General features: G+C 50.0%; 1 protein-coding gene across 25 annotated transcripts in view; it reads right to left on the bottom strand.

Moving 5' to 3' along the window:
• The window catches only part of EIF4G3 (eukaryotic translation initiation factor 4 gamma 3), a 156817-nt gene that overhangs the window by 90271 nt on the left and 41331 nt on the right, over positions 1–25215 (bottom strand). For 14 of the 25 annotated variants that reach the window (XR_010073514.1, XM_063353954.1, XM_063353950.1 and 11 more), the window contains exons 2-3: positions 19815–19890; positions 12015–12158 (exon numbers count right to left, since the gene is read on the bottom strand). Coding sequence is in view for 20 of the 25 variants with exons in the window: in XM_063353954.1 (XP_063210024.1) it covers positions 12015–12158; positions 19815–19890 (220 nt within the window). In the remaining 5 variants the exon portion in view is untranslated. Of the gene's footprint in view, positions 1–10065; positions 10196–12014; positions 12159–19814; positions 19891–24774; positions 24883–25215 lie in introns of those variants that run through there. The other 11 variants (XM_063353951.1, XM_063353961.1, XM_063353972.1 and 8 more) reach the window with 7 other exon arrangements.

A 25215-nucleotide genomic window follows, 5' to 3' on the forward strand; every position in this document is an offset into this window, starting at 1 on the left:
TCAGGCTTTTCTCCCCTCTCAAATAATGCATAAAATCATATTCCCACACTACTCCTGTGAACCGTCGCAGCTTTGCAGCTTTAAAAATAGCACAAAAATGATTAAACCAATAAATAAGGACAATTTCCCTCTAAATGCTCGCAGTTCAGCTTTTGTTATGTACAACGATACTTGAACTGCGTATCACCAAACCCGCTATCAAATTAAACATAAGTCCTCATCCACAGCTGCATGTTTGAAAATGCAGGTTTTTTCGGTATACCAAGAATTTCAAATTTTTTAAGCAGCTCGTTTGCAAATTATCTGGCATCACCGAAATCAGCTTCTCCTCATCATAGCATCTCCGGAAAATAAAAATATGTGGCGGTTTCACCCTGCTGACTCTCTCTAAGTCAGTGCCGCTGCCCTGTAGGATGCATCAGTCACATGAAAACACTCTGGGTTTCCGCGTAGATCGGTACCTATTGCTCGGAACACTCAAAGCCCCGTTAAAATCAACGCTGCAAGTACCACAGCTCTTCCGTGACGCTCAACGGGTTAGGCAGATTAACCGTTCCCACTTTAAAACGGAATTTAACACGATTATAGCGCGAAAACCCTGCTCCTGCCGAAGGGGCTGGGACGGGACCGGCTCGTGACACCGGTACAAAGTCTCCGCACGTGGGATTTCTCAGGAAGCTTCAAGGTTCGGATTTGGATGGAAGAGTAAACAGGAACCGTGACTGTTTGGTGCGTTTCTTTAAACACCTGGGGTTTTTTTCAAAAGCCTTTTCCTCAAAACGCCAGATACTTGGTTAGCTCCGGGTGCCTCGCCCCGTAAAGCTGGTGTGGATTTTAGGGATTCACCTGAGAATTCACCCCACCTAAGACGAGAGGAACAAGCAGAGAAGAACCTGCGCTGCCATCAGCATCCTCCCTTCTCCTCCTCCTCGCAAGCACGCCGGCTTCCACGCCTCCCTTCTTCCCTAAGCCCAGCCTCCAGGAGAATTCCCCGTGTCGGTAAATATTAAACTCAGCCTTACAAAGGATAAAAATACCCCGAGCCAGGAGGAATTATTTCTCCTGCGAACGTGGCTCAACCACCGTGACCTCTAGTTCTGCAGCAGTTTGTCTCGGGGTACACCGTGGGCGTCGCTGCCTGCCCCGCTGCGTTTTTAACACCCTTTTTTATGGCTTTGCATGATTTAGGGTCAGGCACTCCAGCGGGAGGAGGCAGCCAGCCCAACGGGGAAACAGAGTCCCGAGTGACGACCACAGAACTGTGGGCATTTTTCCTGCTTTAACAGTTATAATCAGATTCCCAGCGAGGGAAGGCGGCGAAGGAAACGTGGTTTCCTCTTCCCTGGACAATGCGGGTTTGTGCGGAGGACGATCCAGACGCAAGGGACGCGCTCCTTTCCTTCCTGCCTGAGACACTGCCTCACTATTCCCGCAGGGATGTCACAAAGGAGGAGGGTGAAAAGGAAAAGCAAGACAGAAAGCGTCCCTCTCGGACACGCTAGCTCCCCAAAGTTCAGGCTCACCCCCCGCGTTTAACACAATAATCGCAATTATTTTATCAGCAGCTACACCGCTGAACGCGGCCGACCCTTAACACGGTGCAAAGGTAAATAAAACACACGCTTTGGGGAGGAAAGAACAATCTTTCTGCTTTTTTTTAAAAAGAAAAAAAGATAAGGGGCTGAAGCTGATAAGCCTGTGCCCAATGTCAGACCGCACCGATGCCGTCAGCTGAAGACGCGGAGTGAAATACTTAAACAAGTGTAATTTGGAGACGCCGGGGTGGCCAGGTGTCCTGCTGGTGGCTGTCCCCCTCCCAAAGACACTTGTTTATTAAATCCATCAACCCAGAATCTGCCCAGGTTCCGAACTGCCGTTAGCGAAGGCACGAGGGCAAGGATAACGCCCCAGTAGATTATCATTTCATACCATCTGTAAATACGAGTCGGGATTTACTTGGCTTCTTGCAGGGACTGAAATGACAGTCCCTGCCTTGACTGCAGCACGTTCCTCCCAGCCTGCGGGGGGTGGGGGGTTGCTAATGACCAATACATAATTAAGTGAATTAGCATTTTCCGTAATAAAGGTACTCAAAAATATTGAGCTTGTGCGTGCCTGTGTGTGATGGGGGGACAAATTCCAACATGGGTAAGGAGAAATTCCAAACTGCAGACCCCTGCGACTCAGCAGAGACACCCTTGAGTTTACAAAGTGTCTTTCATCCGCCCGGTAAAATTTTTCCCTGATTTAACCAGAACATGAACGTTGGGGATGAATATCTGTGCTCAGAACACAACCCGCAGCCAGTCGAGAGCCCCAGTCCACGCTACTGCCCAAAGAGCGGCAGCAAGTTTGAGCCTTTCTTCCACGACCCAACAAAAAGCTCCAAAAAAACTTGTCGTCTTCTGTCTGTCTCTAAGGATACAACCACAGAATCGTTTTGGTTGGAAGAGACCTTCAAGATCATGAAGTCCAACTATCAACCCAACACTGCCAAGTCACCGCTACCCCGTGTCCCTCAGCACCATGTCTGCCCAGCTTTTAAATCCCCCCAGGGATGGCGACTCCACCACTGTCCTGGGCAGCCTGTTCCGATGCTTGACGACCCTTTCAGTGAAGAAATTGTTCTCAATATCCATCCTAAATCTGCCCTGGCGCAACTTGAGGCCGTTTCCTCTTGTCCCGTCGCCTGTTCCTTGGGAGAAGAGACCATGGATGTTTCCATTCTTTAAGATATTCAAAAGCCAAGTGGACACGGTCCGGAGTGTCCTGCTCTAGCTGACCCTGCTTTCAGCAGGCACTTGGACTGGATGATCTCCAGGTGTCTTCCAACCTCAACCACTTTATGAGTCTATGGCAGCAAACGGATAAAATGTTCAAGTTTTACTGCATTACACTGAAGAAACACCAATGCGTGTAACTTTGTGCAAATTCGGACAGTTTATAGCAACTAAATGAATTACTGGTTTTTAGGAGCACCATGAGGAGGGATCTTTGGAGAACGTGGGCACGGCCCTTGCAGGCTACAAGGAGCCAAAAGTGGAGTTACTGCTCCGTAACCATCAAACCCTTTAGTGTCCTGAGAGAAAAGCAGCACACCGAGACGTCAGCTGGCAGGAGAACCGCGCTCTTCATTGACTTCAGACCCTCACCCTGTTGGGTAGGTCCCCACTACTGAAGGGAGAAACGCCTCCAGAGGTGATTCTTCAGTTCCCCAGGCTGGCACCACAGCTAACGGTGGACTCCAGCAAGTCAAGGGCTCCTTCTCCCCAGTTTTATCTAGTGGCAGGGATATTTTATGCCCTATACATTTCTAAAATACAGACCGTGTAAAACTCTGACTTTTGGGCTGACTTCAGTGTTTATTGGGACATACTGCCTTCTGCAACACGTTGGGTTTGTTTAAGAAACTACGCGTTTTCTGGAGCATGCACAGAAACATCCGCTAAACTGCACGGAACAGAAGGTATTATTACAGAAGGAATACCAGAATAGAAATTATTAAGCACAAGAAAATGGCAACTCGCCTCGCATTATTTTGTCGTCTTATATTTACGAACAAAAATGCGGTTCCACAAGCGGTAAAAGTCGGAAAAGCACCAAAATAAAGCGCGGTCCACGGGACTGCGAGAACAGAAAATGTGCACAGGGAAGTCCTGAAGAAAGGGGTCTGTGGAATTTTCAAACAGCTACGGAGGAGTTTGATTTTCTGTTAAAATGACACAAGTTACTGGCGATTTTAAAACTGCTTTGGATTCACAATAGTATCACAAGCCAGAAGAAAAGCCTTCCGCTCGGTCGTGCGTCCAGGATGCCGTTTTGTGGCCAAGACACCTACTGCGAGCGCTTTCGTACTCACAATAACTCCCTTTACAGCAGGGCGGACGGGCCAGGGAAGACTCCAAGCCAGGCGAGGGCTACTCCTGAAAGAGCAAGCTTCAAGCAGCAGTAGAAAAAACACCTTGACTTCCCTCCCCGGGCACACAAGGCCACAGGGAGAAGTACTAAAGACGCCTCTCAAAGCAATCTTCCACTGCAAAACGTAGTAGCAGCAGCAGCGAGGGGGCGGGTCGGCAAGCAGACCTCGTCCTAACTAGACTGGGCATTTGCGCTGCAATTCCTCCTTTGCACACGGATGTGATAAAATTGCACAGATTTTTCTTTCTTTCTTTCTTTCCTTGTTCGGAAATAAATAAATAAATTAATTAAAGGCTGTTTCCAGTCCGCCTTAAGTTCAAAAATCTTAAAACTACTTCATTCATTCCACCTACATCGTACCTTTTGAAAGTTAACTGTTTCCAAGGTTAAATAATTATTAAAGTTAACAGCGTTAATCGTCATTTGAAGCTACGTTACACCTTCCCCACCGTCCCAGATCTCCTTTCACAGAATCCAGACTGGCCGGGGCTGGAAGGGACCTCTGGAGATCACCCCGTCCCACCCCCTGCCAGAGCAGGGTCACCCACAGCAGGTGGCACAGGAACGCCTCCAGGCGGGGTTGGGATGTCTCCAGAGACGGAGACTCCCCCACCTCTCTGGGCAGCCTGTGCCAGGGCTCTGCCACCCTCACAGCAAAGAAGTTCCTCCTCCTGTTGAGATGGAACTTCCCATGGTCACGTTTGTGCCCGTTACCCCTTGTCCTGTCCCTGGGCACCACTGAGAAGAGCCTGGCCCCATCCTCCTGACACCCCCCCTTTCAGTATTTATCAGCGTTGATAAGGTCCCCCCTCAGCCGGCTTTTTTCCAGCCTGAAGAGACCCAAATCCCTCAGCCTTTCTCCATCAGAGAGGGGTTCCAGTCCCCTCAGCACCTTGGCAGCCCTTTGCTGTCCCCTCTCCAGCAGTTCCCCGTCTTTCTGGAACCGGGGAGCCCAGAACTGGACCCAGCGCTCCAGCTGTGGCCTCCCCAGGGCAGAGCAGAGGGGGAGGATGACCTCCCTCCACCTGCTGGCCACGCTCTTCTTGATGCCCCCCCGGATGCCATTGGCCTTCTTGGCCACAAGGGCCCATCACTGGCTCATGGGCATCCTGTTGTCCCCCAGGACTCCCAGGTCTCTTCCCACAGAGCTGCTCTCCAGCAGGTCACCCCCAACCTGTCCTGGTGCGGGGGGTTATTCCTCCCCGGGTGCAGCACCCTGCACTTGCCCTGGTTGAACTTCATGAGGTTCCTCACCGCCCAACTCTCCAGCCTGTCCAGGTCTCTCTAGATGGTGGCACGGCCTCCTGCTGTGTCAGCCACGTCCCCCCGGCTTTGTGCCACCAGCAAACTTGCAGCTCTTACACCCAGCTGCTCTCCCCGAATTCGAAGACACCCACGGAGCGGAGCATCCCTCCACAAAAGCCCCCCGAAGCCCGAAAGGCGCCCACGGCAGGTGCCGAGCCCCAGACACGCTTTATGTTTCCAGCACAGATTTGCCCAGATGCAGACTAAGGAGGTAAAAAACACAGCAATAAATCAAAAAGAATGAAATACGTTATACGAGCAAATATTCCCAGCATTATTAACCCCATCAAAAACCTACTAATCCTATTACAAAACAGAGAGTTCAGCTGCACTTCCAGCAGGTCTTTAGCACAACGGCCAAAAGAAGATTACGCTTCTCCTGGATTTATCAGCTACTAAATAACTCGCATTCCCAAATCTCCACCTGCAGGCGTGTATTCCTGCAAGCTCAGAATTAGCGAGCTGCATTCACAATACGCGTCGCGAGGAAGCCCGACCCGGATGTAGAGAAGCGCGCAAGAAAAGAAGCGAGAAGTACGAGAGGTCAGATCCTTGAACCGCTCAGAAGACGACATTAACGCACGTCTCTGGAAGGCAGGTTTCTTGCCCACAAAGCAGCATCAAGAGTTTGTTGTTTAAATTTTTCTTTATCCGCGTTATCTGGTACAGACAGGAGAGCGAAGGCGCCGAGATCCGCTGTTTGGAGGCAGAAGAGGGGCAGCACGCACGTGCGACCTTCTTCCTTGGTCCGACTTCTCCACTTACACAAGGAGAAGTTTAATCTTCCATTCTGGGTCCACATCGTTGTGTCTGTGAAGACGATTAACTGCTAATTAACATCCCGACTGACAACTCTACCTGCTCTACAAGTTACGGGACTCTGTGTGTTTTTTTATTGGCGTGAAATCCGCTATAATGGCGCCTTACATAAAACAAGGAGGTTCCTGTACGGAAAAGCTCTCGGGGTGAAGAGTTCCCTGCAAAGCTCGGAGAAGCGACTCCAACCAAGGCGTCCACAAAAGATGCTCTCCCAGCACAGAAAGTGACGGATGGGGCCTAAGTACAAACGAGACGACGAAATTAGGGAGCCCCTTGCACTCCAGGGGCCGTGGAGGTTTATGATTTGACTTTACGCATAGCAAAGTCTCCACGGACTGGGATACGGGGGAGTAGCTGGGAGAAGACGAACATAATGCGTAGTTCACACGCCACGAACCAGGAGAAGGGATGAGCCGCCGTAACTCCCGCGACATCCCAGGGCACCTGACTCATCGCTGGGCACCAACGGGCGAGGTTCCGATGAAATTACATTCCTCCTTCCAACCCACTTCGTTAATAAACCTCGCTTTATGAAAAGCGTCTACAATCTAAGTCGGGCTGTGAAGGATGGGAGGGAAGTACCGAAAAACCGCATGGTTCTAGCAGGGTTCTGGCTCCCGTAGAAAGGATCCAAGATAAGAAACGAGGGGCTGGGGGATTGCCTGCGCACACGCCACAGATGGCACGCAGACGCCGCGTCCTGGCACGCGTCCCCAGACCTTAAGGTACTAAGGAATGTCTCACCGCTATTACAAACGCTAATTTAGCGCTGGTGACATTTTTGAGGACCAGAACGAGACCACAAAACTCTTTTCACTTAAGGCAACGAACCAGACGGTAACGAGTTTCAGCTGGTACAAACTGTTTTGGATTTAAATCAGCCACCTAAAAGTCAAGGTCTCTGTACACCGCCATCCCGAGAACTCGGCTCTCCTGTACTTTTTTTCCTGCGGGCGTATCGCGACGTTGTTAGAAATAAAGAATTATTAAACACAGCTGTCAATAACTACGGCAGCTTCAGAGGAAGGTCTCCGTGGGTGCCACAGGGTCCTCCACTAACCGGATACTCCATCATTTTAAGCCCAAGAGGCAGCCGTGGGCACGAAGCTCTGCTCGGTGCACAGCGTGCTCTTAACGAGAGCTAAAGCTTTCCCTGATTGCAGAGGAAATTCCTGGCCGTTTGTTCCAAGCACGGTCGGTCGGTGCTTACACACTGTGGTCCTGGAGTAAAAGAATCCCTCGGCGCACGCATGGGAGCCCGCAGGTTTAAAGCTGAGGCGGAGAAAGCCAAGAGTCTTTTCCAAACCATTCCCCTCCCTTGCTGCTTCATCTCAGGCGCCAGAACCCCCTGCACTTGTTCCTTGGGATCCTGCAAAACACTCCCAGCTCACGAGGAGGGACGAAATCGTCTCCTCCTGACGCCCTGAGCTTCGCACGCTGCACGGTACAACCGGAGGAGCCCCCTCCTCCTCTTTCCATCGCTCGCTGGAGAGAGGGAAGCACTTTGCTGCTGCCTCCTCCCAAGCCCCAGCCCGGCTGGTTTGGAAGAGCTCCGCTTTCTCGTTATTCCCGCCTTAAGGCACGGCTACACCGTAAATTACTGTAACGTAAAGCCGGAGCAGGGGGGCAGATCTACGGCGTTTCAGCTGCTTTGTGTTAACCGCCTGCGTGAAGGTTCTCTGCCTGCCCTGGACCCTCACGTCCATCACGGGACGGGAGAGCTCGGGGCAAGCAGATACCCCGCGGTGCCGGCCACGCTGCACATCCATGCCCTACCTCCTCTCAGGGTTAACTTGCCCCGGTAGCCGTGCCCAAGGAGAAACTTCTGTGCTCCTTTTTCACTGACTTCTCCTTTCCTCTGCGCACTGAGATAGCCAATATTCTCAAGGAGCCACTTCTGAAGCCTGCAAGCCAAGAGAGGAGGCAGAGGAGACGCGTCCCCCCTCTCCCAGCCTGTACGAGGGGCCCTTTCGCCCGAAGAACAACAAAAATAAGAAATTTTATGTACGTGGGGCCACATCTGGCCATAACATCACTGCAGCAACATGTGCTGCGCATTCCCCAACGCCGGCGGAGTTCACCACATTCCTGAGAGCAGCAGGATGATTTCAAGGCCCCGGAATTTGGGAAGCAGAAACGCCGTCTCTCGCTGCGGAGACGGGGGTGTGGGACCGTTTCTCAGCGCCGCCAAACTCTTCTCGTTTCGCTGCAGAAACTAATTGTGAAGGGCAGCAAAGTGCCAGAGGCTGGTGGTTACAAAAGCCTCTGGAGGAAGCGGAACAGCAAGCCTCCCTCGTGTTTTGGCTAAGTCAAATGGAAAAGGTAGAAGAACAAGCGCAAAAGACACCAAACCACAGCACCGCACGACCATCTGTTTCTGGTTATTTAAATAAAGTGAAAGGAAAGGCAGCTACGAAGGTACAACACACGTTTGCACCTGACTCCTTCCCAGAGGAGACACTAAATATCCCCTACGTCTCCTGCTCTGGCGTTCCCAAAGGCTCTCTTACGGACACGCCACACCACGCTTCATCTCGTCACGCAGGGGTTTGAAGCGGTCCGGTGCCCAGAGCGTTGGTAAGGAGAGCAGTTCCTTTCATCACTTCCCGGCGTTTTAACGTATTACCTCATCTCCCGCCATCCAGACTTACTGGAACGGGCGGCTTTAAGAGCAGCCAGGACGGCGAGGAGAGCACTATGGAATGGCAGCATGGATGAAAGCCCTCCGTTCTCCTCCGCAGCACGGCTCCTGCAACATCCCCACCTGAAGGGAGGGGTAAAAGCGACTCTGCGCCCCAGAGGAGGGATGCCGAGATGTTTTTATTAGATAAAAGCAAGGGGCCGAGCTCTCTGCTGAGCCCCGGAGTGACAGCTCGCGCTCAGAGAGATTCGGGACCACACCAGTAACACATATTCTATCGCTCCAGCAAAATTATTTTTAGACCTAAGTGACATCCGAAGCCCAAAAACATACGTAAATATTTCATTCACTGCTGCCTAAACAGCACTGCCTACCTCGGACAGACGCAGCTTCACGAGCGTTCACGAAGTCACGACTCTGCTGGAGAAATCAATGACCACTTAATCAGATTCTAACTCAGACAAAGTGGTCGCTTCCTCACCTTTTTAATTACGCTGTCAAATCAAGAACACGCGCACACGCACGCGCACACACCCCCTTGCCATGCACAACCACACACACGCCTTAGGCACGACTGGACAAACGCAAAGACAACCTTTGTTGGGCGTTCAGTCCCCAGCGTCGCGCGGGCTGTTAAGGTACAGAGCAGTTTGTGAAGGGTCCTATCGCTGTTAACGAAATCAGTAATAAACCACTCATCAGAGCACCACGGCAGCTCGGGTGCCTTTATCTCGAAAGGGAAACAGCCGGGGTTTAAGGGGTTCAAGAATCAGACACAAAGAACAATTACAGCACGGAAAAAACTTCCAAGTGCTGAGAGACTTAAAGGGTTTTGCTTGTTTACCTAAAAGAAAATAAATAAATGACGTCCCGATAGAAGTTCACAAAGCTACAAGTAGTCTGGAAATCGGAAACTTCCACTCGCCTTGTTTTCGAACGCGAGCACAAGAGGGCATTCAGGGAAACCCACAGGAGCAAAACGACGGAGGTGATGAGAAGGGAATACTTTCATCCAGCGCTCCGCTCAGCTGGGGAATTTCTTACCGTAATATAACACCGAAACTCAACACCTGACAGGGGCCGATGTGAGATATACATAGGAATACTCAGAATTCTAGTGTTAAATAAAATAAAAAAAACAAAACAAAACAAAACAAAAAATACCTTGAAGTTTACCCAAACCTGTAACAGGTCAAGGGTTTGGAAAACTTCCTCTGAGGACGGGGAACCCTGTAACCATTTATGTCAAGAGCCTCAAACCCCTTTCAAGCCTCACTGGTGGAAGCGTCCCAAGCGCAGGCACTTCCAGTTGAACTCTTCACCGTCACCTCCAGCTGCAAAGAGAGGGGTCAACTGACGGGACAACGCAAGAGTGACAATACCTGAGAAGCGAGCAGACGCTGTGAATGAACAGAAACCATTATTTTCGTCGCTTTGCTACCGAATCCCAGCTCCGTAGGAATCCCCCAGGGAAAGCTCCCCACACCTCACTCCCCTCCAGTCCCAAAAGAGCGCAATGACCGACGCTTCGCCTGCCTCGGAGCCTTGGATCGTGCTTTTTCTGTCTCTCGCTAAGCACACAAGGGCCAGCCCCACGCAGTCAGAGGACAAAGATCTCGCCGGAGCCCTGGAGGATCCTCAGCTGACATGGAGGACGTAAGGTCAAACCGCTCCTACCGGCGGCATCGGGGTGACACAATCTGCCGCTCATTTCCAAGGCGATAAGAGCCAGCAGAACAGGAAACGAGCGCTTTCCTGGCCGGCTGGAGGGCTGCTTTGGCACAGAGCCCACGCTCTACGTATGCACTGACTCAACAGGAAAATATTAAGGGAAGAAAAAAAAAAAAAAACCAAAAAAAATCCACCCTTGATTAGAATATATTTTTTTTTTTTAAAGAGGCTGGCTAGAATGTTCTCTTTCTTCCCCTCTTATCTGCCACATGATTAGCTTCCCTCTATTGATGAGGTTTACCAGGAATGAATTTCTTGATACGTGACACAAGCCAGACAACGTCTTAAGGTTTGTTCTGCAACCCTGCGCCGTCCTCCCTCTGCCGCGTGAGGCTCAGCCTTCAACCCAGAGCCTTCCTTTCCAACAACCGCGCCGCAGGAGCGCGAGAAACGCCTCCCAGCCCGCTGCCTAACGCCGGCAAGCTTCTTGCGACCCTGAACAGATACTTCAGCTTCTAATTTCCCACTCCGTAAAGGATGAGCACTCGCACATTTTCAAACACGACCGCAGGTTTCCAGTTTTCCCACCAAGTTTTATCTCGAACGCGTAATATTAAGGTGACGTGTTCCTTACGCGACCTTATTTGTTTTCACGCATCTCCTAGTCTAAAAGGTCAGCTGCAGTTTAATGTTTCGTCCGAATTAAAGAGGCCGGCAGGAGGACAAGAAAACCTGCCTTTTCCCAGCGCGGCGACGGGCTCGTGGCTGGGCCGTCCCCTCGCCGCAGGGCACAGCCCGTCCCCGCTCCGCGTCCTGCCTCCCTGCTGAACCTCTCCTTCACAGGGAACCCGCGCTCCTTAACAGCCGACCTGCTCGCGCCTTCCTGCTTTATCTCATTTATTCAAACAAGTAGAAATTAAATAAGAGCAAATGAAACAAAAGGCTTTCCTCTATCTCAAAACCTCAATGCTTTTACGTGTCCCACTTTCCCCAATCCGGTAACTTTTATCTTCTCTTTCTGTGCCCCATTACCCGTCTCTTTTGCCCCTTCCTTTTTTAAGATAAGCTCCTCCACTCTCACATCAACCCTGTAGAATATTCATCTAATAAAGACTACAAAAAGACCAATTTATTCCACATATCTTACTAAACGCTATTTCTCCATTCTTATTATAACTCCTGTTTATCTCTTCTTCTGTACTTTTTTCGTAATCAGTCCTTTGTCTCGTTCCTTTTATTAGCATTCGTTTTACTGCCCCACTTCTTAGCAGAATGACGGAGTTGCAGCGTCCTGTAGAAAACATCTGAAATGGAACATCCCTAAACAGAGGACGTGGGGCACTTTTATGGCATTTGAAGTGCCCCAAAGCAGCCTGACCCGACGACAAAGCACAGTCCTCGTGAGTATTCCCTATCGTTTTTCAAGGTGCTTTTAGTTTCTGTTACAGAACCAACAATGAACTGATGCCTAATAAACCTGAGCGCTACCTACAGGTCACTGCGAGGTTCCAGCCGCATAAAGACACTATTCGTTAATCAAGTTTTACACACCGGTGACACAGACACGACGGCTATGTCCAATTTTGAGCAGCAAAGCTGAGAATCGGGCGAGAGGAAAAGAGGGAAGCTGGGAACGCTCTGCTCCAAGGCCAGGTCTTACCTGCGAAAGCCCAGGGGACGACGCATGTCCCGGTGGCGTTGCAGCAAGATTTGGGTGTCCCTTATTTATTTCATGTGCAGTGTAAGGGGATGGGGCAGGAGGACCCGGTTGTCTTGCTACTTGTGTTACCTGTGTGGAGATAAACTGTTAGTAAAACATAACATTAGTAATCCAGTCTGCAGAGATACTGTCATCTTATTTTTAAGAAAGCAGCTAGCAGCATCTTTATATAGCTATGTAAAATAATATATATATTTAGCTAAGCGAAATGCTGTACTATCATGTTAACTGTTTATATGATTCAGGAAAGTGAGGAAGGATGAAAAAGTCAGAGCAGGAGCTGGAGTCGCTGGTGGAAATGTCTAGGAACCGGATGGGTTTTACCGCCCTGGTCTTGCTTTGCAATATCCCTTTGACTTCAGGCCTGGGATCTTCTGATCTTTCCATTATAACCAATAATGGAAACACCAAGATCAAACAATATGGTGACGTTGCAAAGGGATACGCGTTACCAGCGACAAAAAACGAAGGGGGAAACCTGCATACTCCCCCCTCCAAAAAGGAAAACCAGGACCGCACAGAGGCCCTGTTATCTGAAGGCCTGGCCACGAGCAAAGAATGAAATGCCAAAGCAACCCTTGCGCGCAATTACCTCCTTTCTCAGCTTCTATAAAAAATCACCAATTAAAACACAGTAAGAAAAACATTGTAAAATATATTCACGGCACATATACTTGCTCCACTGTACTATCTCCATGACGGAAGTGTATTAGATATACTTTATACAGTCATTATAGTGGGGGGAAAAAAAAACAAAAACGGAGAATCAGAGGAAAACAAAGTATCGCATAACCGCTGGGTGACAGCCCCCAGGAATTCACCACGATGACATTTTTCCACTCCCTTCTCACCGACTTTTCCCCAGACCTGTATTTTGCTTGCTGAAAAGCCCCACGTCGCTACGGGCGCTGAAAAGCCCAACACAGGCAACGCCTAGAAGGGGACGTTGCCGCTGCGTAGGCAGATCCATGTGTGTATATATATATATTTCCCCAAAACTGGCAAAGGAGGCAGAAGGAAACCCTTGGTTCTCCAATGGAGTATTAGCACCAAGCTCCAAGCCAGCAAAAGTTACAGAGTTCATGACCAAATGCTTTTTCCCAGGTCGTTTTACTGCCCTCCCGGTATCGATGCCGCCGTTGCGTTACCTAAACCACTAAACCAGCTGCACCGGCGGCGAGAAGCGCCACGTGCAATTCCTCCAGGCTGGGAAACGGTCCAGGACCGTCCGCTGGGGGAAGATGTACAGAGCCCTTGTGCTCGTCGGAGGGAAGGGTGGGTCAAGGCAGAGAACCTCATCCTCTGTCCCCAGCTGGATCCTCCCCTTCCCCAGGGGGGAATAATCTCTTCTTTTCTGGCTGATCTAGCGTGGCAGATGCGCGCGCACAGCCTCCATCGGCTGAATCCAAACCAGCGTAAAACTTTCCACGTCCCATCCCCAAGAAAATCAAAGTCTCCTACGTGACTCTTAAGACAACCCTGAAAGACTCATCGTGTCAATCGAGCCGCAGCCGGTGCTTAGAAGCGGCTACGTATCACGATGGATATCAAAAAACGCAGTTAAGGGCGGGGGGGAGAGGGAAGCAAAAGCAACACAAAATACAGGGAAATAATTAATCTAAACAACCCCATCAGTAGGTTGAGTGCGTACTCAGCACCAAGATGTCTCCTTCAATGTGGCTTCTTGGGGAGAAAAAGAGTTTATTTTGCAATAGCTGTGGTACCTCAAACACTGCCGGCCGTCACCTCCCCACGCGTACAAGCACACACTGTTGCAACCAAGGCTGGAGCCATCCGACATCCTCTGATCTCCACCAGCACCCAAGTCCACACGGACTTTTGACAAGAGGGACAGAGGCACTAATAATATCCCAGGCTAGTGTGAGCATTCCACAGTCCTCTTCGGAAATTAAAACACGCAAATAACCCAGGTTGGAGGCTAATTAAAGACTGCAAGGAACGCTGCTCTGAGTCTGGAAAGGAAAGCTGTGCAGCCGTGGGAATGGTGGTCCATGGGACATCCTCGTGCAGTGCAGCAGACAAGGAGCAGATCCATCACGGACGCAGGTCTGGACCTACTAAAAAGGCCACCAGCACCCTGGCCCGTGTCAGGAACAGTGTGGCCAGCAGGAGTGGGGCAGTGACCGTCCCCCCCTACTCGGCACTGGCAAGGCCCCACCGCGAGGGCTGTGTCCACTTTTGGGCCCCTCACCACAAAAGAGACACTGAGGGGCTGGAGCGTGTCCAGAGAAGGGCGAGGGAGCTGGTGAGGGGTCTGGAGCACAAGTCTCATGAGGAGCGGCTGAGGGAGCTGGGGGTGTTCAGCCTGGAGAAGAGGAGGCTGAGGGGAGACCTTCTCGCTCTCTGCAGCTCCCTGAAAGGAGGGGGTAGCCGGGGGGGTCGGGCTCTTCTCCCAAGGAACAGGCCATGGGACAAGAGGAAACGGCCTCAAGTTGTGCCAGGGAAGGTTTAGGATGGATGTCAGGAAAAATTTCTTCACCAAAAGGGTTATCAAGCATTGGAACAGGCTGCCCAGGGCAGTGGTGGAATCACCATCCCTGGAGGGATTTAAAAGCCGGGCAGACGTGGTGCTGAGGGACACGGCTCAGTGGTGGGTTTGGCAGCGTTGGGTTAACGGTTGCACTTGATGATCTTGAAGGTCTCTTCCAACCAAAACGATTCTATGATTCTATTCTACGATTCTAAATTTGCTTCGAAAGCCTAATTAAGGCAACAGAACGATCGTAAAATCATACCATCTTGATACTTTGACAACAACGCACTCGGACAGTATCTGATGGCAGTCTACTGTTGACCCGACCGCGCTTCCCACCATTAGCCAAGCCCGAAAAGATGGACCCTCCGAAAAGATGAGCTGCGCTCAGCGGAGGCAGAGAGCGCCGGGCACGCCAGCTGCGGCAGCGTGGGTATTTCTGCACCTTCCTCTTGGCTCCTACGACCAACTACTCGCACATAAACCGAAATACAAGATACAGACTTGAATGTTAACAGGTGATAAAGGAAGACAAGCTTGCTGAATTTGTGCATTTATTCACTAATTTTTATAAAAATCAAGCAGGGAGGGACTCCACCAGCTCATCGTTTGTGTTATGGGATGTTTGCCCTCACAGCGCCCGAGGTTTGGTTTTCTGCTTATTCGATGGGATTGTGCAGAACATAAACTTGGTCTTACGGAAGCAAATATCCCTCTTACATCTAGAGGTTAAATGATTCTCCTAAAAACGTATACACAAAATTACATGTTAATTTGCTAGGGCATCACTTCCTTCCTTCCTTAGCTGAGCAGCAAGAGGCTAACTTTAGCTTTCCAGAAGCCTTAAGCTTGTGTTTTAAAGGAAATAACGAATGAACCACGAAATAAAACTCAGGCTGGAATTCTCTCTTCGCCTTTTGAGATTAAATCTTTGGGGTTTAGCATCTTTCACAAGTTTTTGATTATTCTTCCCCCTCCAATTACCTAAATTTCGGATACACAGTCGTATCCGTGAAACTTTGAGGTTAGATCAGAATGGATAGAGCACGCCACAACAATCCCTCGATGATGGGGACAAGAGTTTATCATTAAGAACTGCTCTTTTCCTAAACAATTTAAAAAAAAGGGTTCAGACTTGGGCAGAACGTCTTTATTTCCAGCATTCAATTTATTTGCTCGGGCTGCTGCAAAACAGCTTCCAAGCAGCGCTGCCAGCATCCCGGGAACGGAGCATCCCTCTCGCAGCCTCCCTGGGCAGGGGTCGGCCTCCTGACCCGGAGCCTTCCCTTTAAGCACAGGGCGGCCGGAGCAGCTAATCCTCCCTAAGCTCTTCTCGACAGCCTTCTCTCCGTGGCAGGAAGATCCCTTTAAAGGACACAAAGGCGAATCACAGCACCTCTGCTGGGCGTGAAATGAGCAGGGGGTCACCAACGGGCATGCCGTGGGGGAAAAGCCACCAAACGAACCCCCAAAGAAGCCAATGATGGAGTCAAACCTTAGTCAATGAAAATCTGGGGCAAGCAGGTTCTTCAACACCTCTCTTTCCCATTACATTCCTTGCCATCAGTTGGGCAACCTGACGCAAGGCGGTATCTGCTCCAAAGGGACACGGCGAGATTGCAACGAACACGGAGAATTTGAACCCAGTGTCGGATCTAACCGGGCTACAGAAACTCTGCTCGAGGCGACCCCCGACCGCCCCACACGCACTGCTCGGCTAACTCGTACATCGCTTTAACACTCCCTTCCAAAGCGTTCACATCCAGGAGTCAATGTTGTTCCTTAGCTGGAAAAAGTTTATCTCAAAGTAGTTTTGGTCCAAAGCTTCAGCGCTTGAGCTCACGTGTTAACGCTGCTACGAACCTCCACCGCCATCTGCCAAAAAAGGCTCTTTGCGTGAGAACCGGACATACGTTAACTCAGCTGTTTTTCTGATCCGATTCCCAGCTCATGCCTCATGCTGAATTTGAGGAGCACGTCTGCCTCTGATCATTTCTCCCTACTAATTTTGTTCCCAGCAGAGCTCAGCCCCCGTCACCCCGGGCGCGGGCACACACCGTGGCCTCCGCTATGTCAGGTCACCAGCGGTGCAGCTCCCTCTCTGTTAGAAGTCAATGTCTTTGCCCTCCACCTCCAAGCCTAAAAGCTTCCTTGAATATATTTCTTTGCAGTATTTTACAACAGAAACAAAATTTCCTCCTTCTTCCATTCCCCCTTCCAGATTCCACGGGTTTGGGATCCTGCAGCAGATGTAAAAGTAACTGCATTCATTTCTTGCAGTATGAGGAATTAGGAAACACCAGGCAAGAAGCTGCTTACAGGACAAACCCCACATCTTCACATCCAAATGTGGCATCCTCCTTTACCGAGGAGGGGAAATTTTTACGAGATAAGTTCACTCAAACCATTATTTCTAACTGCGATTTGCTTTCAAATAATTCTACTGATGGATTTATTAAAAAAAAAAAAAAACCAAAACCCAACCTACCAAATATCAGCATTTTCTACAGTACGCTATATAAAATAAATGACGATGATACATGGCAAGGTTAGGCGTCTTTAATAGCAGTATGATTTCATGGGGAAAGAGGTTCTGCCAATGGTTTGTTGGGGATTTTGAGCATCTCCAAGTTCTCGGACGAACTTCGTTTCATCTGAGAAATCGCACTTTGCCCCTTCCTCTCCCCCTGTCTCTGCCCGACAGGAAAACATGTTCCCCTGGTTTTATTTCAGGGGGGATTATTGGGACTCATAGCAAAAGCCACATGATTTTCCCTTCCTATTTTTGGCAAGCAGCACGTAGTTCTGGGGAAAAAAAAAAAAAAAAAAAAGAGCTCGGGAATGTGCAATTGAGGGGCTGATAATAAACGTGGAAGGGCATGGAAGGGATAACCGAATTATTTTTCATCTTTATCTAACTAAAACTAGTGGTTTCCTGTGTGGGTTGCCCCATATGTGCAATGACTTGCCCTCCCACCCCACGCGTGACGTACTGTAACCTACGGGGAAGGCCCCGAGGAGCTGAGAGTCACCACGCGGAGGTATGGGACCACAGATCTCCCCCCACCCCAGCCCTCCTCCACTAAAATACACGGATTTGGAAACTGCGATGTGTAATCCCTGTGGAAACCCACGTACGATGACCGGGCAAATAAAAGGTGGAAGTGACAAAGCAGCCCCTGGGCACCGAAGACGGTGCTCTCTTCCGTACCTCTGTACTACGCGACTTCTGTAAGATCTAGACAAGCTACACATAAAAACCATAAACTACAAAATGACCTGTTTGTTGCAAACCCAGACCTTAAATACACGATGCCGTTACTAACGTAATAAATCAGAGACCTACGATGAATGAATTTGTCAGGGACCTCCCATCATCTGCCTCTTCCCTCCTAATTCATTTTTCCTAGGACTTACTCTGAATTTGCAATCTGCCAAGGGCTTCGAACAGCAGCTCGAAAGGAACCCAGCCGAGAAATCTCTCTCCTTTCCCTAAAGCATGACATTTTCTTGCAAACTTGTGTCTTCTTAAAGCCTAAAACCAAGATACGGGAATAGAAGCCAGGGCTGGGAGTAACATATCAAGGAGTGGTATTTTTTCCACGCTGAAAAAGCTATTTTAGGTCATCCTTCACAGTTACTTTTATATTTTACATTAATTTAAATTTTTTTTTACAGTCATATTTTCCTACAGGCATCTGAATTATGTCTTTGGAGGAAAGAATAGAAAAAAAGAACCTTCTTTTTTCCCCCCCAGAAGGAATTCAGACATTTTTAAAGTGGTTTTTAAGTGTTGTATGGGGTGTATAAAGGATAATATAGACTGAATTATTTAGTACAACTGTTTGTTCGTTTATGTTCTTTTGGGTTTGGTTTTTTTTTTGCCCGTGAATGTAGATACACACACATAGGTGTGCATGTGCTACTGAGGAGAGAGCTAGCAAAAATAATCAAAAACCGGTCGGCCGCTGGAGCGTGTCGATGCGCTGCCGTCAAAGCCACAAACCTCGGCACCTTCAGCCCCGGCAGAGTGGTAGCCCAGCCTTTGCCGCCCACCAGGTCACCCCTGGTCAAGGGACCTACCCCCGAGGCTCTGCCTTCCCCGGTCTGACGGGCGCGGGACGGCACTTGTGCGCTTCATCCTACCCAAAGCTCGGCTTTGCACGGCTTCTCCCCGCTGGAAGAGGCCGTCACAAAAAACTCTGCTCTACGGCCCAAAAAAGGAAGGGGCCAAAGGTGCTCCAGAGCCGGACTCCGCGTGTGGAGGAGACGGAGCTGATAACCCCCTCGGCAGCTATTCAGGCAAATAGGGGGAAGGAAAAAACCCTCGTTTTTTATAGAAAAACAGCTTATGTTTTTCTATAAGCAGCTTATGTTACCGCATAAAATTCACTGTATTTCTCCCATCTACAGCTTTTCTTCCTGTTTTCCAAATAATTAAAAGAGCAGCTTAAAAGTGTCTTTTTTGGCATTAAAAAAAAATATTTGCGCTATCCCACCGGAAAAGCAAAATATTACTTTTCCGAGGGCTGTGCTGATTTAGCAAAGCATATAAATAACACCGGGCTTCCAGCTATCACCATTGGAAATAAAGAAAGGAATAAAAGGAAAACGCTATCATACGTTCCCAAATAAACATCGCGAGGTCTCTAAGCTAAATTTCCTCGATAACCAAGCTTTAAAAACAAACATACGCGACAGCGAGCCACCAGCACCTACCCCAAATACTCCATCTACAAGCGAAACATTTCTTCCCCTGCGTAATGGAGTGTTTCACGTGAAGAACGACTCTTCGTTGATTGTTTTTCCGATACGAAAACTATTAGAAACGTGCAGCCACTAAGACACACTCCAAGAAACCAGCCTTCGAGAGGCAGGAGGAAAGAGATGGAGCCAACAGACTGAAGTTACGGCCAGTAACGTTTTTACTCAGGTGAAACTCTGTTAGGAAAACCCATATCGGCTAAATAAAACTATAGATATTTAATGAAAAAAACGAACAGGCCCAAAAACCCCAAGACTTTTTTTTCCTACTCACATGCAGCAAAAAAAGGTCGTCCTCATCCAGCATCATTTATTTTAGGAGGCAAAAAATTTGCATTTTTTAAATTGTATGTTTTTTAAATTGCATGCTTATTAAATGTATCGGTTTTTGAAAAAGCCCTGCCATTTCCTTACGCTCGGAAAACCCGCTCCTTTCAAAAGCAAGAGTGCCGGCAGCGGCAGGGCCCTGCGCAGATACTCACGGTGCTGTACACAGCGGAGACGGTGGGAGTGAAGATCCGATCCTCGAGGGGCTGCTGGACAGGACCTCGGGGGATCCTGCAAGGCAGCAGGTTAAGGAAAACAAGGCGGAAGGGTGGCGTTTTGGGGGGAGAAACAGGGAATGTATCGTCCGTCAATGCAGCCGGTCACCTCCCACGCTCAGCACACACACAGACACCTCCGAGGTTCTCGCGTGGCACCTACGGGCCTTCGGGGCTCCCCAGCAGAGGAGCAAAGCGGGGGCTTCAAAGGGCAGATGGCACCGACAAATACAGCGAGAAAAACCGAAAGCAAACAAAAGTTACCAGACAATCCACAAAACCTTCGTCCTGTCAAGAGAATCCCCTACCTTGGGTCGTTCTTCTTTTAAAGAATACGGGAAAAAAAATGCCAAAAGCCGCGAGCCCTTCGCATTCATCCGCAGGGCACCCTCCGACAGAGCAGCGCCCGTTCTGCCGACCAGGAATCGACCGGGAATCGCCTCCCAGCCGCTTCCCTGTTCTCCTCCCCTCACCCAGGGACTCCCGTCCTCATCCACCCGCCAAAAACCGCTTCCAAAAGGGGCCGTCGGAGAGATTTTCGGTTTTGACGATCTGCTGCGGGGTTATTTCTAGGCAAAGTTTTCTCAAATTGGAAAGGTATGGTGGGAATCCAGGGGCGGGGAAAAAAAAAGGGGGGAAAGACTTTATGCAACAAACAAATAAGCCAGAATCTGCTTAACTTGCAGAATAAAACAAGGGGATGCAGGTATTTAAAAGCAAAAAAGCTTTCTGACTTCGCTAACGCCTTGTGCCTTAGGCCCAGCATAAGTCTGCTCCATAACCGATGCCCACCGCCATGAAAAAGCCGGGCTTAATTTGCTGGAAAACTCCCCACTAAATCCCATATTCAGATTTCAGCTTTTTGCCGTTTGCATTTTATACGTCAAAAGCCTCTCGGAGAGCAGCTGATTGATCAAGTTTCTCGCAGGAAACAGCCCTCGCGCGTTAACGTGATGGCGGATACTTAAAAAAAAAAAATCACGAAAACACCTCTTGCATTTTGTTCAACTAAAGAAAAAAATACACTCGTTAAGTTAAATTTTGAACCCAGAAGATTAGTTTTGAGTCTTTCAAGAGTCCTCCCTTTGCACTATGAGTTTGATCTCCCGAGAAACGCCGCTGCCCAAACCTCCGCAGGGACCATCGACGGCAGCGGCAGGAGAGGCCCTGCCAGCGCTGGCCGCCCAAGCTCCACAATCCCACCGCTTCCCCTTCCTTAAAAAGGACGGAGTTTTAAGGTTGAGGCAGGGACGGTTGAGAGACGACCTGCTCTGCGTGTGTCCGGCGGTCGCAGCGCGCCCCAGCCCCGTCTCCTCCTCCTAGAGCAGCGCAGAGCAGAACCACATTTACAGCATGGCACTATTTCGATACCGCTCCCCTCGCTATAAAGCTCAGCCCTCGCCAAACGGGCTGAGAAATCGCTCAAAACCCCCCCAGTTCTGTTACACATCCCATGTTTGAACGCCAGGCACGGTAAAAACCCGGCATGATAGGATTACGCGGGGAAAAGATCGCCTCTGACCTTCACAGCCCCGTCGCACGTAAGTGATGTCCCCGTTAAAGCTCGGCAGGCGGAACGCAGGACGCCTACGGCCGGCTCCGCACGGAGAGAACCGGGATGAGGATCCGGCACCGCTGGTTCCCAGCACGGTGCTCACTCAGCCTACGCCTCCTTTTTTTTTTTTTTTTTTTTAATTTTTAAATAAGTGCAAGAATTTCTTTTCAGGGTCTAAGGCTCGTCTTCACTTTGCAGACTTGCCAGCTCGTGCGTTAAGTGGAATCGTTTGATAAAATAAGGAGGTTTTTAATAGCAAAATTACACATAAAATCCTGACTCCAGCGAAAACAACGGGAAGATCTGCCCCAGACTTCAAGGGAGCCGAGGCGCCAGTCCTAGCCGTCATCCCGAGGACCTTACATTCATTCCTGGGTTTCAGAAAACCCCAAAGTTTGGGAGAGGAGGATTAGAAGCTGCAAGGCAGAACGAAAACCCCGGGAATGTTGTGCAGCGCCCTGCCCTGGCACCCACGACCGTCGCCTGACGGAGGAGGACGGGGCAGGACAGGTTTTAAGCTGCCGCCCTTTTGTCGCAGCCGAGATGTCGGATCTCCAGGCAGTTCTGACAATTAATCGGAGCAACTGCTGCTTCAAAAGGGACCGTTCCCGAGTTTGGAAAAATGGTTTCATCCTCGAGAAGGTTGGGATTTATTTTCTTATTTTAGAACTTATATAAGCCAGGAGAAAATAATCTTCTTTGAGCAGAGCAACCTCTCTTTTTGCACCCAGGAGGGGCCGCCGAAAGGAATGAGCAGTTTAGATGGATTTTCAGAGTTTGGGGTTGCCATTTAAGATGACTTCTAGGAAGTGGCGATTCTCATCAGATTAAAAAGAAACCTTTTAAGTCCTTTTTGCCAAAGGACTTGACCTGGACGCGAGACCGATAAGGACAAAAATACCTTAAATTCCACTAAGCCTTAATGAGATATAATGGTTGGAGAAAGCGATTATTTCCAACATTCTGGCACCTGCAGGCTGACTCTCAGCGAAGAGCGGGGCTAAGGGAAAGGTTCCTGCTTCCCCGCGAGCCCCCCAGGAGAAGTGCCCACCTTCCCTCCCCGTCCAGCTGCCCAAGGAGCCCATCCCGGGGTAACCGTTGCCGTTATTTCAGGAGCAGCGAGCCAGAGGGACTGCAAAAGTTCATCAGCAGGCTCTTGCTAACGAAGCTCTTTTTCCTAGAAGCGGGTGAAGAGCGGCAGCACGGGAGGCTCCACCACAGGACGCGAGTGGGTCGCGGCAGGCGGGTGGGCAGCGAAACCTCCTCCAGCAGCGTTGTCTCCTCCACATCCACGGTAAACCCTCCTCCGGGCATTCATCGGCTTTCACGGCACCAGGATTTCGGTACCAGCCTGGTCCGCAACGCAAACAGCACGAACGCATCCTCCCGCTGCCCCCACCACACGGAGGGAAGGTGGAGCGTTAAAGTATAACCCGGCCTGGCTCTAGTGCAGCGCTTAATTAACCACAGCGCCAAGAAAACGAGGATACGCTGAATAATTCAGGCAGCTCTTTCATTTCTTTCTATTCTGGCATGCTTAGATCCAATTCAGGAGGATCCTGTGCCCTCCCTCCTCCTCCTCCCCCATATCCTTGCCACCCACATCACCCTCTTCAGCTGCACCGAGAACTTGGGCCGCCGCGCTCCGAAACGATCCAGGAGGGTGGGAAGGTGGAAAAGCAAAGCTAAACCCAAACCTCACACCGTTTTCAGAGATCCTTCCGTTACCGCAGGAAGAAAAGCCGAGGCGGGCGGCGAAGCAGAGGAGCAGGAACGAGGGGAACCTCGAAAAATCACATCTGCCACCGGCAGGTCGGCACGGAGGAACCAGGGGCTCCGCTCTCCACGCGTGCGTCGGGCTGAGCGATTCTCTACAGCTCTCCCTCCTCCATCAGCATCATGCCAAAAGCCGGGGGAGGGATGGCAGCCAGCGGGTAGCACTGCCTCTGGATTCTCTCCATTGCTGCTTAGGGCTCATTAACTCATGAAATATATATATATATATATTTTTAAATCCACGTAAGCGAGATGCTTCTGGCAGGTTAATAAAAGCTGGCACAGATGCAATGGGAGTTCCACCCAGTCCCCATCTGGCCGCAGCAGCGATTACAAGCTGGAATTTCAGGCGCTATTAAAGATGCGCCGGGAGAAGGCAGGCAGAGACAGGGACGCCGGTTGGAAAGGAAACGGAATTTTTTTCTTGAAACCAAAAGTCTCCGCAAAAGGAGGAGGATATCTTTTAATGCGATGCCGTAGCCACGCTCGGAGGGGAGGGAGAATATGCGACTTCTCCGTAAAGCGATTAAAGAAGAATAAGAATCCAGAGCAGAGCTGCCTCTCAGCTGGGGGATTCAGAAGCATCCATAAATGCAGAGTTAAATAAAAGTCAGGAGGAATTTCTTGCAGAAATCTCCCCCTTCTGCCACACTCGTCTGCTTGCTCCAATCGCGCCACAAAATTGAAATACTGCAAGATTTTTATGTGCTTTTCCAGCAACGAACAGCAGGAAAACACGCAGTAAAAGACGCACTCGCAGCAAGGATTCGTACCGGTTTTTCTGCCCTGCTCCTGCTTCCAGGATTGGAGGGGGAAAGAATAAAACACTATTACATTTTCTTCCAAAATGGATTCATTTCCCCTCGAATTGTGCCTCTCACCTAAGCTCGTTTTCAGCAACTAGCAACCATTTTATCCTGAGCACGCACTGCCGGCCTCTCCCCTCGCTCCCAGCCGACGGTAAGAAGGAAACACCTCCTCGGGTGAATAAAAATACCTGCGGGGACCCAGGGGCGCGTACGCAAATGCCTTACACGAAAAAAAAAAAAAAACAAACCCAAAACATTCCAGAACTGATGATTTTTAGCCCTGCACAGAAACGGAGCGCGTCTCCCACCAGCTATCCCCAGGGTTATACAATCCCGGTGCGTGTCCCCGAAACTGTGTATTAAACGACTGGGGGAAAAACAAAATTACAAGATAAAACCATCAAGCGAGATTACAGGAGGGCAAGAATCCACCTCAGCCTCAAGCACTTCTTTCAGTTTTTTGGTGGATTTTTAAAAAACCCTCCGAGTAGGGAGGTATTTGATGGCAGAGAGCTGTTAAAAGAACGTTTTTCTCCTCTGCAGCCTCTTCTCTATTTAACACGCCACCAAAACGCAGAGGTGAACACCCTGACAGAATTTGTCGGGTTCGGAAACCGCAAGGGCTCGCTTAAAAGGTTAAAAACGGAAAAGCTACACCAGCCACGGCCAAAACTTCCCCAGCATCCCCCCCCCATCCTCTGCAGCTCTGCCGTCCTCCGCTCGCCGGGCAAAGCCTTTGGGTCGGCGCGCTCCATCCTACCTGGCAGCGAGCTCCCGGCGAGCTTCGGCAGCCAGCAGGGCTCAAGCGCCGGGTCCTCTCCCCCCGGCCGCCGGTGGAGAAGCCCCCGGCCGCATCCCTGCCATGCGGGAGGATTTCGGGAGGATTTCTTCCCTCCTGCCTCCTCTCGCCCTGGCAGGCTGAGCGCTCTCACAGCGCGCTTGCGGTCTTAAAGAGGAAGTGCAACGAGGGTCCGAGCGGTACCCTGGTGGGGTTTTGTACCAAGCGCTGCAGAAATCCCCCTGCTTCCCCATTTTTTTTGCTGGGCACGCACCAGAGAAGGGAAGGGGGACAGCATCACGCTCCTCTTAGCAAGCTCCCGTAGGATAAAAATCTAACCAGGCTTACAAAAGCGTTAGGTGACAAGATAAACTCACCCCCAGCACGCTCGGCTTTAGAAATCTGCACTGCAATGGATGAAGG

The sequence above is a fragment of the Chroicocephalus ridibundus genome, chromosome 16 (assembly GCF_963924245.1).
Source record: "Chroicocephalus ridibundus chromosome 16, bChrRid1.1, whole genome shotgun sequence".
In the NCBI taxonomy this organism is placed as follows: Eukaryota; Metazoa; Chordata; class Aves; order Charadriiformes; family Laridae; genus Chroicocephalus; species Chroicocephalus ridibundus.